The sequence below is a fragment of the Pelodiscus sinensis genome, chromosome 2 (assembly GCF_052426305.1).
Source record: "Pelodiscus sinensis isolate ZL-2025 chromosome 2, ASM5242630v1, whole genome shotgun sequence".
Classification (NCBI taxonomy): domain Eukaryota; kingdom Metazoa; phylum Chordata; order Testudines; family Trionychidae; genus Pelodiscus; species Pelodiscus sinensis.
In genome coordinates, this window is record NC_143053.1 from 94,281,326 (window position 1) to 94,296,314 (window position 14,989).

General features: G+C 39.3%; 1 protein-coding gene across 2 annotated transcripts in view; it reads left to right on the forward strand.

Annotated features, from left to right (window-relative positions):
• The window catches only part of CCDC102B (coiled-coil domain containing 102B), a 336,113-nt gene extending 325,278 nt beyond the window's left edge, over positions 1-10,835 (forward strand). Inside the window, exon 8 of one of the 2 annotated variants that reach the window (XM_089776321.1) lies at positions 2,924-10,835. In XM_089776321.1, coding sequence (XP_089632447.1) covers positions 2,924-3,029 — 106 coding nt within the window. In that variant the 3' untranslated portion in view covers positions 3,030-10,835. The remainder of the gene's footprint in view (positions 1-2,923) is intronic. The other variant, XM_006121423.5, reaches the window with a different exon arrangement.
• The last annotated feature ends 4,154 nt before the right edge of the window (positions 10,836-14,989 follow it).

Genomic DNA, 14,989 nt, shown 5'->3' on the forward strand with positions numbered 1-14,989 from the left:
AATAGTGTAAATTGTTACTAGATTCTTATGTTTCCAAGTGCTAAAAAATCATAAGCATATCTTCTAATCAGATTTAATTTAATCTGAGGACTCTCAAAGTGAGTCTTCTATCCAAAAGACCCCAACCTATCCAAACCAAACCAAAACTATCAAATAAAAAGTATTTTTAATTAAAAAAATCAGAAACAAAAACTGTCCTCATCCAGAGATTTAACTTTTCATAATAAGAGCCAGAGACTCCAGTTTGTGCAGGGTTTTTGCTGTTGTTTTGATTGTTACATGGAAGGCTTTCAGAAACTAAGTATTTTATCCTACAGGCCATGCATCACCCAGATAAAATGAGGTAAGTTAAGCCAGGCCAGAGCGCAGCACAACAAGTTCTTACCCAATGAACCAAAACACTCCAGGCAAATTGATTAATTTTTTTTCTTTGGTATCTCTAGTCTGCAACAGTTTTTTGTTTGTTTGTTTTGTTTTGTTCATTTGTTTTAAATGCAGTATTAATTCATAGTATCTATGATTTCCAGAGCCAGTAAACTGTGCCTGCAAAACACAATGGGAGCTAGACCCACAAGTGTAGTTCCTAATTATAAAGGCTAGAATGTGTATAGAGAGGGGCAGTGAGATTGGAAGAGACTCAGTCCTCAAGTTCCAATTATAATTACAGCTGATGTTAGAAAATAAAGCAATTAAACTGTGGCCCCATTCAGCATTCCCTCTGATCTTTTCATTCATGTGTGGACATTTTCCATTCATGTATGGAATACATTTTATGTGTACTAAGGCAAGTGCAAATGTGCACCACCTATAGAAACAAAAAGCCTAGCAGTGGGTGCTCTGTTAATCGGCTGGAGAGCATTTGAATCTCTCCTGAGTAGCTACACAAGTGAACAGCTTATAGGGATGACTGGTCCTATTCCCACTCTTAGGGAGACTGGCACCCACTGTCACATTAGTCTGCACTAGTCCCTATTCTGCCTTGGGGAATTGTGCTTGGCCCCTCCATAAACTATGGAAGAAAGATGCTCTTCTCCCATCATTGTGTTCACAGTTATGTGGGACTGCCTGCAGCCAATTATATACAGTGTATCTCTTGCATTACTGAAGCTGAGCAAATTTAGAGCCTATTTATTCTCCAGACACCACTTTCTTTTTTACTGATAGAATCAAAGCTGATGATACCTGCTTTGCTTAGGTATGTTTTTATTACTTATTTTTTAAATTTAATTTACAAGCAGTAACCATAATTTAATTCTGAATTTGTGCTGCATTATTGGACAACTACTTATAGAATAAATGTCTTCGCCTCATCACAGAATCTCTCCATTAGCAATAGCCTGCTTACTCTGATACTATAAATGTTCTCTCTTAAATAGGACATTATAGCAGTAATATATAATACTGGCATATGAGCAATAAAAGCACAGAACTACTTCAGACCTGTTATGAGTATATATTGCAAATACGGGAAATGAAAATTGAGCTAAAAACATTTGCTATCTGTGCAGTACACTCCATTTATACCTTGAGAAGGATTAGCTTAAATGGAACAGCAGTCTCAGTATTTCTCACCCAGTAGGAGCTAGTTTTGATTTGTGCTATTGCAGATGGTTGCAAATCAGTGCAGTTGGGGATGCAGGGTTTCTCTATATTAATTGGGTCTGAGAGCACAGAATAGGCTATTATGGATTGGTGCTCTCGAAAAAGGGTCAGCTTTCCAGTTTATTAGTAGAGGCTGGCAAACATATTTTCTTCAATGGACACTTTAAAAGACTTGTTCTAAATATTCTAAAAGTTATTAGGCAAAGTATTGATTTTACTGTTGGTTCAAAACATATGTAATTGTATTCATGCAATTAAATAATTGACTAAAATGAACCATTTGTCTCTGCTAATACATTAAAGAAATAAGAAGGGCAGGAAACCATCAGCTAATTTGTATACAAGTATCAGAGCAACTCATCCATTTGAAACTATAAATAAAATAAATAAAAACGCAGGGCTTGTATTAATGGAATTGACTGTGTTTCTATTAGCAAGATGTATTTATTTTTTAAAGGTAAATTAATTGCTATTGAAAATGTAACACGTATTATTGAGGGAACAGAATGTCATTTGTAGAATTGACGCACATATCCTTCATTTTTAATGATTCTTTTCAGTTTTAAATTCTGATGGTTATCTCTCTTTGGGAGGAAAAAAAAAGAAAATAGAGAAAAGTTTCATTGTTCTTTGTTACCTTGAAAACCACCAAACTAACATATGTGCTGATGTATTCATATGAATATATGAAATAGCATCTCTAATTTGGTTAAGTGGCAATAGTGAACTATAGTAATAAGAAGGTGTTTCTAAATATCACTGTTTCACTGTACAGAAGATTCATTTTTATTTTAATTCATATCAACCTCATTTTGTATAGGAGGTTTCATTATAATGGGCAATAGTTATTAAAGAATGAGAGTTAATTGTAATTTACAAAATGTTAACCTGGGCTCACTGTTACTGACACGAATGTTATGGTATAATTTATCAAACCCAATATATTTCTTCAAGGTGGCTGTTTCTACTAATTTCGTAGCTCCATCCTGCCCTCCAGAAATGAAAACTTGGTCAACCAGTGCTTTGCATTATCTTAATGCATACCCTGCTTCTTGTTGTAAAAGATTATTTTAGATAATATAATCTAAGTCCGTATCTTTTTTTCCCTTGGGTGCCTGAAGGAATCACTTGTTGGGGAAAAAAATTCAGTATCTTCCCTCAAGTTAACTGAGCTGCAAAATTCTTCTCATATCTAAACTTCTAGTGTCTTACACTTGAGCGATAAAACTTTTTATTGGAAGACATTTGATGTGCTGTGGTTTTAAATTTACAAGTGACATTTCTGACTTATTTTCTGGTCACATACTTTGTTTGCTTTCAGATTAAAGAGACAGCAGAAAGTGAGCTCAGGATTTGGCAACATGTATGATTTTGGAGACTTCGTGGAGGCAGTGACTGAAGAAGAGGGGGGCCAACCTGCTTCCTAGAACAGCCCTCCAATGACAAAACCCAGAATGATCATTAGGAACGGAGAAAAACTAAAAAAAGCTTTACAAGAAAGAGACAGTTGTTAAACACGTGGCAAATCTGTACAAAGGAATATAATATGTATTTTGTCTACTAATCCGGGTTCATTTTACATTAGACTCACAGGAAATATGTTTACTATGATATGTACCAAATTTGAACTGGAATTTGCAGTTATACATTTTTCATCTTAGTTCTTTTGATTGCTTTCTCTTAAAGCAATAATCTGATTTTACTTATTATGGCGATGTCCTAGACAAACTGAATTTAAAACACACAATGTGAAGGCTACCTGGTTCAGATTTAGTATTGTGCAGGGGACAAAGCTATGAACTGGGAACCAGAGGACTTAAATTCTATTCCCTGCTTTGCTTCTGAACTTTTGTGTAAATGTGGACAAGTCACTTCCTTCCTCTGTACTTCAGTTTACATCAATCTAATGTTAGAAGGTGCCTATCTTCCTTCATAAAGCATTTTGAGGTCTGCGGATTTCAAATCAACCCTCCCCTTTTATATTTTCTGTTATCCCACAGCCCTTCACCTTACCCCTCCCCCCCCCCCACATATGCATGTAAACATGTACATATTAGCTTTGCAAAACAAGCTTAAGATCTTAACTGTGCTTTCATTTAAATTTCTCTGTTTTATTAACTATATGTGTATAAGTATTTAAATTATGTTTAAGTATCAGTAATCTTTTTATATGAAATAGTATTCTAAGCATTAGGACTAGCATTAGGAATTTCAAAATAACAGTATCAGAAAATTTTGAAATACCATTCTCTCAAGTGTTAATAAATGAAGGAAGAGACCAGCATTTCTCTGTCATTGGCTCATAGGTATTCTCTATCAGGGTCAACACCAACTAGAATCATTAATAGGGATATAAAAAGAATTAAAAATTTTGGTTCACAGGGATTCTATGGACCCAACATGACAGTTCTGCAGTCCTCTTGTTGAAGTTTGATATTGTGTCCATATGAGCCTGAAACTCCAAGTCTTGGTCTACATTAGGAATTTATTTCAAAATAACCACCTTTTCCCCTCCCCGCTCAGGTCAAATTTGTAAGCAGAACATCCCCACTACCAAGCCCATTATTTTGAAATAATGGGCTGTGGAATTTGAAATCTGTACTCCTGCTTTTCATAAGGAGTAACACTAATTCTGAAATAGTTATTGTAAGATAGCATTAGGCTGGACACTCCGGTGCTGCTATTTTGAAATAATTACTCCCCAGAGTTATTTGAACTAATTACTTTCCAGTGATTCCTGGAGGTCCAAGTCTGAAGTAGCATATCCACATAAATGGAGCCTGCCTCGGACTAATTTCAAGGCTTCCCCATAGTGTGGACATGCTAGTTCAAATTTGTTAAATAGGGAGCTATTAAGTTGAGTTTACTAATTTCAAAATACTTTCCTAGTGTAGACATGTCCCAAGAGGAATTTTTAATTTTTTTGAAACCATCAAGTTTGGCCACACCTTTAAATTCCACTAGAACATTGGATGGTCTCATCTTCCTTACAGTATCCTACAATCCTCTTCCCTGTTCTATATCTTCATGGACGTGTGCCTGGCCGGCTCCCCTTAATGCTGTCTTCTGAGGATATTTAGGAATAGTAAAATGGTTTGCTGTCCTTTCTCAGATATCCATAGCTGATGCTCTCCTCTGGGGTGAAGTTATACATTGACTGAGATCAGTCTTTTTGAAACACAATTCAGAATTTGTGGGAATTAAGATTCTGATAATGTTAAAAAGAGTGATTTCGCTTTTTTTGTCCAAACTCTTTTTTTCCTGCCTTCCCAAATCTGACTTCCCCACTATTTCTTATTGAGGATATATTTCTTAGAACTGTTCATATTTGATTCAGAATACTCCTTTTACACTTACAAGCCACAGAAGGAAGTGAGGGTATGTCTACACTACCACCCTAGTTCGAACTAATGTCTACACTACCACCCTAGTTCGAACTCCTAGTGGAACGAGGAGTAACGGTAGTTCGGAATAGGAAGCCTAATCCGAACTACCTAGTCCGTGCCACGTGTAGCCGCGGGGCACGGAGTCCGCACTAGCGGACATTTAAAAATGGCGGCGCCCAGCAATATGCAAATGAAGCCCGGGAAATTCAAATCCCAGGCTTCATTTGCAACTCCGGTTGCCTACATTACCACCCTAGCTTGAACAAGGGTGGTAGTGTAGACATACCCTGAGGGAACCAGAGTAGATAAATTCAGTGTTTTCTGTTTATTTACATAAGCATATCCCCATTACATGATCATTATGCAGCAAATAATATTGATCAGATTTTAAACTATTTTTGCAGTTTGAATTTACCTTCAAATAACTCCATGTTTTTCTATCTTTTCTACATTTAATGGCCTGAATTCTATATTAGATTTCAGAAGAGAGAGAGCTTTCAGAACACTAAAACAGCAAATGTCATTTCCTTGACTTCACTTTTCCTTAATAACTTTTTCATATGCAGCTACATACAATACCCTGGTGAATGCACTCTAGTGCTTGCTGTCTTTCACTGTCACAGCAGAAATAAATTTCTGTAAGGCTATCCACTAAGAAACCTGCTGGTATCCATAAGAATTATGCCACACAAACAGGTTGGTTTTCTGTTCTATTCCTGCCTCTTACCCACCCCCGGGTGCCTGTAATACCCACGAATACTCTAAGGCACATTGTCTCCCTTCTTTTTTTTGCAAGGGTTTCTCCATTTTTACTTGGATTTCTACTTCTCTATGCCTCTTAGGATATGTTTACAATTGCAGCCTATTTCGGAATAGGGCTGCAAATGTAAGCATTCGGAATTGCAAATCAAGCTAGAATGAGTAATGCTTAAAAATTTAGAGAATAATCATATATTGGCAAAGAGATATTCTTTTCCAAATGGATTTTTTCATGTTTTGATTTAAAATCTGAAGTTTAAAAATAATCATTTTAAAAATTGCAATTGAAATTGAATTTCCATCCAGTAAACATTATTCTTTAGACTGTAATTTCCTTTCTGAAAAACAACTCTACCACAAAATTAAAATATAAGACACAGACTGTTCTAATACCATCTTCTGGTCTTACTCATTCTTAAGATGGTGCGATAAAATACGGAACACACTTGAGCATCTCCCACCCCCATTCAATTACTGCTGTTCACTCAGAATCTTCCTGTCTGCCCAATGAAATTCATCACACTCCTATGTGTAATTAAGACATAGTGAAAATGCCAATATACAAAATGTAAATCAAAAGCATACAATTCTTCATTTTCAAATTTTTTATCATAATCTTAATAATTACAGTAATGAACTTAGAAATGTAGTAAAGTCATGCAATATGCACAATGTTAAAGTACACTATGCCTTAGAACATTGGAAAATTGATGTGGTTTCAAAAATTAGTTTGTTGTTCAACATGAAAGCCCTACAGGCTCAGCAATGGGAAGAATTCTTAAAGTTTCAGGAGTCATGTTCATGTTATTTCAAATTGTTATCAAAACATGACACCAAAGCAATAGACAGTATGTCTGGAGAACTAGGGGTCTGTAATTTTCTGTCAAATCTCAAAAAGCGAGAGAAAGAAAACAATCGTTGGATCCCAAGAAGCACTTCAGTTTAAGGCAACCCCAACAATCTAGCTAGTACTATGGGGTAAATCTTTTGTTAGTTCCCATGGTGAGATACAAGTGGTGGTCACATTGATATAGTGTATCTGGACAGGACAAAGGTTGCAGTGGCAAGTATAAGATTAGAACAGTTTGCCAGAGGCAACTTACCCAGCATAATTAGTATCTCTTCTTGTTCATTAGAAAACTATGGGTTCTTCAAAAGTATTCATTCAAATTTATTCAACACCTTTTTTCTTTTTTTTTTTTTTTTGGAAGTCTGGGCATTGATATGCTTTCAAGTGCCTACTAATCAATTCTGGAATTCAGATTCAGTTTCTTTGCTAACAGGATGAGTACTCTGCTGTTTCCATCAGAGACAGCTATATGTACAAATAGAAAATTTTATTTCAGCAGCTGCTTAAGAATGTAACCTTGAAATATTTTGTCTGTGAATAGTCAGGCCAGTTATTTTAAAGGTGTCAAGAAGAGAGCACACACATTGCAAAATCATGACTAAAGTGAATTTAGCTTTAAATTTCCGTAAATATCTGCTCAACATCCTAATAATTGTATGCCTTATTACAGCAACTTTATTACAACACCCTTGTGATGCAGGGACATTCTATTATCCTCATTTTACACATAGGAAAGTAAGGCTCAAAGAGATTATGACACAGGAAAGCTATGACCCAGCTCAGGAACTCAGCACTCCTAAATTCTAGTCTAACATTCTAATCATTAGTTTTTCTTCATCACATAGAAATATATCAGTATTCAACTCTACTTCTTTCTGCAGAAGCTTACTATAAGTTAGCAAAGGTCAAAAAGTATATTTATCAGATGTGAATGTCACAAATGCTGCTCAAACAGTAATGGGAAGCCATACGAGTAATTTTCAAAATTTTCTAATGACATCTTAGATAGCTGTTCCTTAGGAAACTTTGAGGATGGCTCTCTACAACTTTACCTGCATGGCTGCTTAACATTTTTATGAGATAAATTGCAAAACAATATGCTTTCCTATTGTCCACTTAATGGCAAAATAGAGTATTTTGATAGGATTCTGTGCAGTTCAGAAGAATGCAGGGGCTGTAATAACTTTATGCCTTATTTATGCTCTCCCAATCTTCAAATTCCCATAATTGTCTGCTGATACCCTGTCCCTCCAGCCTAGTACATTTGTGAGGAATCCTTAGAAGACCATTCACAGATATCTTCCTCAGTTCTTGTGAAGGAGAAAACACTTTCATACACTGGATCAGAAAGCGTATTCATAGATAATTCCCCTACAGCTGGACACAGAAATTTATAACTCTTTATAACTCCCCCTGCCTATTTATGTAGAGCCTGAGGCAGGAGATGAGTGTTTTAAACCAGTAAAGACACAAACAGAGGAATAATCAAAACCAAAAATCTAACATCAAAACACTCTTCTTTCCAATTAATATTCCATGGGATTGGTTGAACAAACATAAGCACGTTTGAACACAAATGCAATTATGTTGGCTGTTTCAATCACAAACGGAATAGATTCAAAGTGGTTCCATTTTGGGTGCAAATTGATCATAATCAGAAAAGTACTCTGCATAATGAATCTGTTTCATGGCACAAAGGGATATCATATTTCTTAGGTTATTGCCATTTGAAAGGGGGTAAATATGGCTAAGAAAAGGACAAACAGACCTGTGCCTTTTATCATTTAGTTTTTGTTTTCCATGGAAGAGGTTATAGAAGGGGAAAGAGTTTGTAAATTCTGAATCAGTAAATACATCAGAAGTCATCAATTCACTTGCTAAACTCATTAGCCAAAAACAATTCCTATAGTATTTATACAATGCAGTGCTTTTCTTTTAATACAAGTGAATTGGAGTTTCAGTCATATAATCAATATGAAAGTAAATGGATTCAACAACCAGTTTTCTGCTGAGCCACTAGAGAGAACGGACATCTCTTCTAGGGAAGAGGCACCTCTGCAAGAGCATGGCCTAGCCCCAGAGTGGACCGATGCCTTGTGGACCACATGGAGCTGCCGGCAGCTGAGTACCCAGAGGAAATAGGTGAACTTTGGACCACAGAGCCCTGCAAATAAACTGTGGTAGAAGGTAGCCTACGGATACGAGACTAGTCTGGTTCTGCTGCCCATAAGTGCGTCAACGTGTTTCAGGAGGATTCCTGCTGACAAATAGTAGACCCATCCATCACTGTTTGAGCCCTGGGCTAGGACCTAGTGAAGCAGGGTGGGTCTGGGTCCCACGACCACCTGTCACCATCTCCAACTCTGCGCTGGAGACCAGTCATCCCTAGAACAGTAGGCTCGTGTGTTGCTTGTAGTCTGCCCCAGCTAGGTGACTGGGGGCTAAAGACCATTATGCTTGGTCCTGTCCAGGGGGCTGGAATTTTTCTCCAATAAAACTCTTACTTGCGGTCTGCCAGTAGTGAGGTTCAGGGGCCTCGGTCCCCCTCGAATGTCAGGCGGACAGTCCCTACTAGCTTTATTAAACCTTAGTGGTATTTTGCCATCAATATATCCTGTATTGTTGTCTTCATCCCTAGTATTTGTATCTAGTGGAATACAGAGTTCAGATAGGTGAGTAGGTTTGTTTCCTTTTCTATACCAATCATTTGTTTGGCAGTTGCAATATCCTATAATAGTTTACATGTTCTTCAGTATAAGTGATGATTGGTCATATTCTTTTATTACAGCATATTCTTCTCAACAGTCAAGCTGCCCTTTGTGGAGTCCTTCAGGCAATGGGCAATACAGAAATCAAGAACTATCTTGCTGCCCTCTAACCATCTTACCCAGTTAAACAAATCAAGTTTGTGCGGCTATTATTGTATTGGCTGCTACTTTGTTAGTTCTCTCTCAGAATGATTTACTGGTACCAACATGACATTGGCTACACTGTGAGTGTACCAGCATGTTCCAATGTCAGGCAAAAATATCAGAAGAATACTTCTCCCTGGATGATTCCAACTGCAGCCCTCACCAGGGTCTACTACTTTAATTATCAGTGAAAAACAAAGTACAACAAAGCCATATCTTTTAGTAATTAGGGTGAAGTTAATATTGTGGCATTTTCCATGTAATCAATATGGCTTTCAAAGAAGGTACCAAGTAGTTTCTTGTGTATACATACACATATAATAATGTAATTCACACCCTATGGCTGCATCTAGACTGGCAAGCTTTTCCGCAAAGGCAGCTGCTTTTGTGGAAAAACTTGCGAGCTGTCTTCACTGGCTGCTTGAATTTCCGCAAGAACACTGACGATCTCATGTAAGATTGTCAGTGTTCTTGCAGAAATGCTATGCTGCTCCCGTTCGGGCAAAAGCCCTCTTGCGCAAAAGCATTTGTGCAAGAACGTCAGTGTAAACAGCGAAAATGGCGATCGGGGCTTTCTTGCGCAAAACCGCATCTAGATTGGCACGGACGCTTTTCCACAAAAAGTGCTTTTGCAGAAAAGCATCCATGCCAGTCTAGACGCTCTTTTCCACAAATGCTTTTAACGGAAAAACTTTTCCGTTAAAAACATTTGTGGAAAATCATGCCAGTCTAGGCGTAGCCTATATGTATTATACAGCCATAGGTTGCAGTAGCTGTGTAGTTTAACCATGGCATATAATCTGTGGCATGTGTACTTTTAAGTGTTTCTTTTCTAAGAGCTCTGCATTTCCTGGGTCTTCAACTTCTTCCATAAGAATACTTGCTTCAAATAATATGATTTTCTTTAGGTTGAAGTACCTTTAAGGATTAGTTTTATTCCACTTTGTTATATTTGCCAAGATAGTGACATGTGCACAGGACTGGGGCCTCTATTTTGAACAGGTAGTTGCATCAGGTAAATTAGTCTCTACACAGCTTGTAGATGGGACAATTCAGATAAAGGAAGGACATAGAAAGTAGTACAGTAAAACTCCATTTGTCCGGCATCCAATGCTCCGGGACTCCTGATGGTCCGGCACCATCAGGAACCCGGAAGTGCTGGGGCAGCCGGACAGGCTTCCCCCATTCAGCTGCTGCTGAAACTGACCAGCAGCTGAATCTGGGAACCCGGGAGCAGAGCAGCTGGGGTGCTGCAGGGTTGATCTCGTAGTGCCGCCCCTCGGCGCTGCGGGACCAACCCAGCAGGACCACAGCTGCTCTGCCTCAGGGGTCCCCAAGTCAGCCGCTGCTGAAACAGATCAGCGGCTGATTCCAGGAAGCCCCGGGCAGAGCAGCTCTGCCCCGGGCTTCCTGAAATCAGCCGCTGATCTGTTTCAGCAGCAGCTAAATCGGGGACCCCTGAGGCAGAGCAGCTGGGGTCCTGCCGGGTTGGTCCCGCAGCGCCGTCCTTTGGCGCTGCGGGACCAACCCGGCAGCACTCCAGCTGCTCTATTGCAAGCATCCCCAATTCAGCTGCTGCTGAAACTGACCAGCAGCAGCTGAATCAGGGATGCCTGGGGCAGAGCTGGACTATCATAAGGGGGGGGCTATGAGGAGTCTGGGGTGGCATCCCCTCCCACCCCACTCCAGACCCCTCATAGCCCCCGCTTCTGATAGTCCGGCATATCTGATAATCCGGCACCCCCTGGGTCCTAAAGGTGCCGGATTATTGGAAGTTTACTGTACCAGCAATACACCTGGGTAGGGGCCACACATACAGATCAAAAGCCGCAGGAACCCTCATTTTGAGAATAAAATGCCCAGAATGCCCAGTTCTACCTTTGGTGCTTAACTCAACATTTAAGAGTGCATATAACTATGTAATAGGCACAAATGTCCTTTTACAATGCTAAATAAGGGCTGTGACTGCTGAAAAACAATTCCACTCAGTTGTAGTGGTAAGTAGTGTGATGTTTGAGTCTTCTTATGACTGATAACTTCTACCAATGCTTAGAAGTACTTGTAAAAGTGAAAGTTTGATGCTCCCTGATATGCATGTTTAATATAATAATTTTAACTGTCTTTAAAATACTAAAAGAAATTTATTTTATAAAACTAGCTTAAATGAAAAATTTGCTTAATAAAAGTGTATTTACAATTTACTTTTTAATACAAACACTGTTCGGCTACCTACCTTATATTTTAACACACAGTACATAGTCATGTTCATGAATGCTTCATGGCCAAAAGGGGAGCACAGAATGGATCCTTTTGCTATACATGCAACGGGATACTAAGATCGCTCTATATGTCTACGTGAGATACAGTTACTTGTGAATTTTGTAATATTGTAACATTTTCCCACAGAAATTGGTGCTGCTCTTTATTACCACTATATGGGATCATTGAAATTTTTCATAAATTAAAAATTTAGAGGAAAATGATATTTTCAAAAACCTTTTCTGTACTTTTCCAGCCAGCTCTTCGAGGAGGCGTGGTTTCTCCAGCCCTCAAATAGTCTCAAATGTATACAGCTGTCAATATCAACTGACAACAGCACATCCTTTTCAGAGACATCAGCAAGCACTTGAAGCAGAGGATACAACTGGCAATTTCTGTTCCCTGCTACATTGGCTTATCCAGGGAAAAATATAATGCTTATAATACATACTTTATCAAACATCATTACTCAAAACCCTGTGTCTTGTACAAGGTACATTCTCAGAAACCCCCTGGCTGAACAAATACTGGTAATTATCGTTGCTAAGGTACTGAGGACAGTGGATTCCCAGTACTACTGAGGAATATGTAAACATACTTCAAACATACTACATCTGTCCAAGGATAGAATTCAAAATCTTGGTTAATAAGTCCCCTCTGTTTTCTCAGTCCTACTACAAATGACACCCTCATCTCCCCCCGTCAAAGGGTTAAAAAGCTAAACTATGAATGCTTTACTGCAGGCCTGCACAACTTGGAAATCGGCGAGGGCCATTTTACTCCAAAGAAAACAGCTGCAGGTCGCAAGTAGGGTTGCTAGATGCTCTCCCAAAAAATACCGAACACGCTGGCTTTTGCGCATGCCCGATATTTTTTGAATTTTTTTTACTGGGCAGAGAGCGCAAATACCAGACTGTCCGGTAGAAATCCGGACACCTCACAACCCTGGCTGCAAGGGTAGATTTGGGTGAGGGGGGTGATACTTTATTAAGAATTTTTCAATTAAATCAGGCCTGCACAACATACAGCTCCCAATGCCCTTACTCTCTCCTCTCCCAGCATCACCCTGTCCCTCCTCCCACTGACACCTGACCTCCTGCCGTTTTCCTCATTGCCTCCACTTGGCCCCCTGGCATTTGTCTCTCCTGCACCCTGTCCCTTGGTGCCTTCCCCTTTCTCCTGACCTGCCTCCCTCCCCTCAGCACAAGCCCCTTCCCCTCCCCTACCTGGCTTCTGCCTTCCAGTTTGTGGGGCTGCCAGAGCCTTTTTTAATCCGGCGGTCACCGGCCGTGACATTACAACGCCATGTCACACCAGCATCCTGGCGTCTGCTGGCATCCTGCCCTCTGGCTCATGCCCCGCCTCCTTGCACTGGAGCTGCACACAGGCAGCCCAGCAGCAAGAATCGCTGCACTTCCTCTTCTCCAGCGGCGCTCCGCTCTTCCACCCGGCCAGCGGATCGGGTGGGGCCGCACAGTGAGCCCTTGCGGGCAGCATGTGGCCCACAGGCTGTATGTTGTGCAGGCCTGCTTTACTGCTCTGGTAAACCTGCTGTTGCTTTTCATTTACTTGTGATTGTGGCAGTCAGGCAGGCAGGATCTTCTGTGCATATTACTTGAATATATAAGAGCAGCACAAATGTTAAAGGGAAGAAAAAGGAAAGCAGCTTTTAGAAACATTAGCAATAGTCTAACTAGGGAGGGATAAGCCATAGACAGGTTTAATGAGATTAGGAGTTGGTAGTTGGAAACTACTGAGAATTTAACAAAAGCAAAGGGCCTGGAAATCAGCTGGTGTAAATTTACATCAATGGAGCTATATCAGTTTATAGCAAACCAACATTACCCTCAATTAAAGTCCTTTATCTTGATTATGATTTGATTTGTTGAATGAGAATCTTGGAATGGATTGGCAGAAAAAGAACCCAAGATGCTACTTGCTAATAAGTTCAATTATAATCCATTTTTCTACCCACCTATGTGATTGCTTAAACAATTTTTAGCTTAAAATTTCATTGGCTGTGAAACATACCAGACTGACAGCCATAGAGACTGTCTATGTGCCTGACTGACTGTGCTGCACTTACACAATAAATAAAGCCCAGTATTTATTTATTGTGTAAGTACAGCACAGATAGAAGAGTGCATACCATCCTGCTCTCTCCCAGGTTCATTGATACATTATTCCTTAGCATAAGCTCAGGTAACATAGTTATGTTTGAAGCTGTACAAATAACTAATCTGCTTAGTTGGAATCCAAGTGTGATATTAAAATATCCACGGGACTCTTCCTTTGTTTTTTGTTTGTACTTAAAAAACATGTTTAATTTTCTTTCCTTTCATCCTGTGATTTTCCCCTTTATCTTTTTTATTTTTACATGGCTAGAATGAATGAGGTTTCAGTAGATTCAAGAAGCTTAAGAAAGAATGTGAAATGCAATTTTTTCATTGACAGGTTATTATTAAATGGGCTAAAAGTCCAAAAATATAAGGAGCAATTTTTTAAAACGCTAATAAAACTCGTAATAGCGAAAATGTTACAATGAAATAAAAGTCCAGCACCGTGCTTCTAGAATCCAGGCATTGCAACCTCTCCCAAGAGTAAGCTTAGCAGCCACTGAACCGGAGTTATATGACAGGAAAGGTATGGCTTTTCTTTTTTATTCTACTCTAATCTAATCTTCTTATCTCTTTATTGAAGTACTGTGCTTTGTTCACTGGATCGTCCAATGTTTGTGGTTCAGTTGCCATTGGGATTTGGCAAATGTATTGGATGGAACCACTGGTGTAATGATGACTCAGGAGCAACCTTGCTAGTCCCTGGAGTCAATATTTCGAAAGCACTAATCTTTTTCAACAAAGAATGTGACAAAAGCTGAAATCAAAGAAGAGTCAGTGTGCTAACATTATGGATGGGATGGCTCTTTGAAAACGGCATCGATTCCTGTAGATTTTAACCTTTAAAAGTATCTGAAATTTAAAAGTGCAGTCCCAGTTTAGCAATCTGGCTTCTCTGTGGTGCTTCGTTTTAATCTATGTGCAGGCCTGCTGACAGTAATTCTGGACCCCAGGACAAAACAATCAGTAGGACCCCAGCCCTCTCCCTTGGCTGAACCCAGAAACCACTCTCCCACCCAAAGAAGCTCCAAATGCCCTCCACTACCCTGACCAGAAGACCCTTCCAACCCTGGGCCAGTTACAGACATGCCTCCCCACCACCAC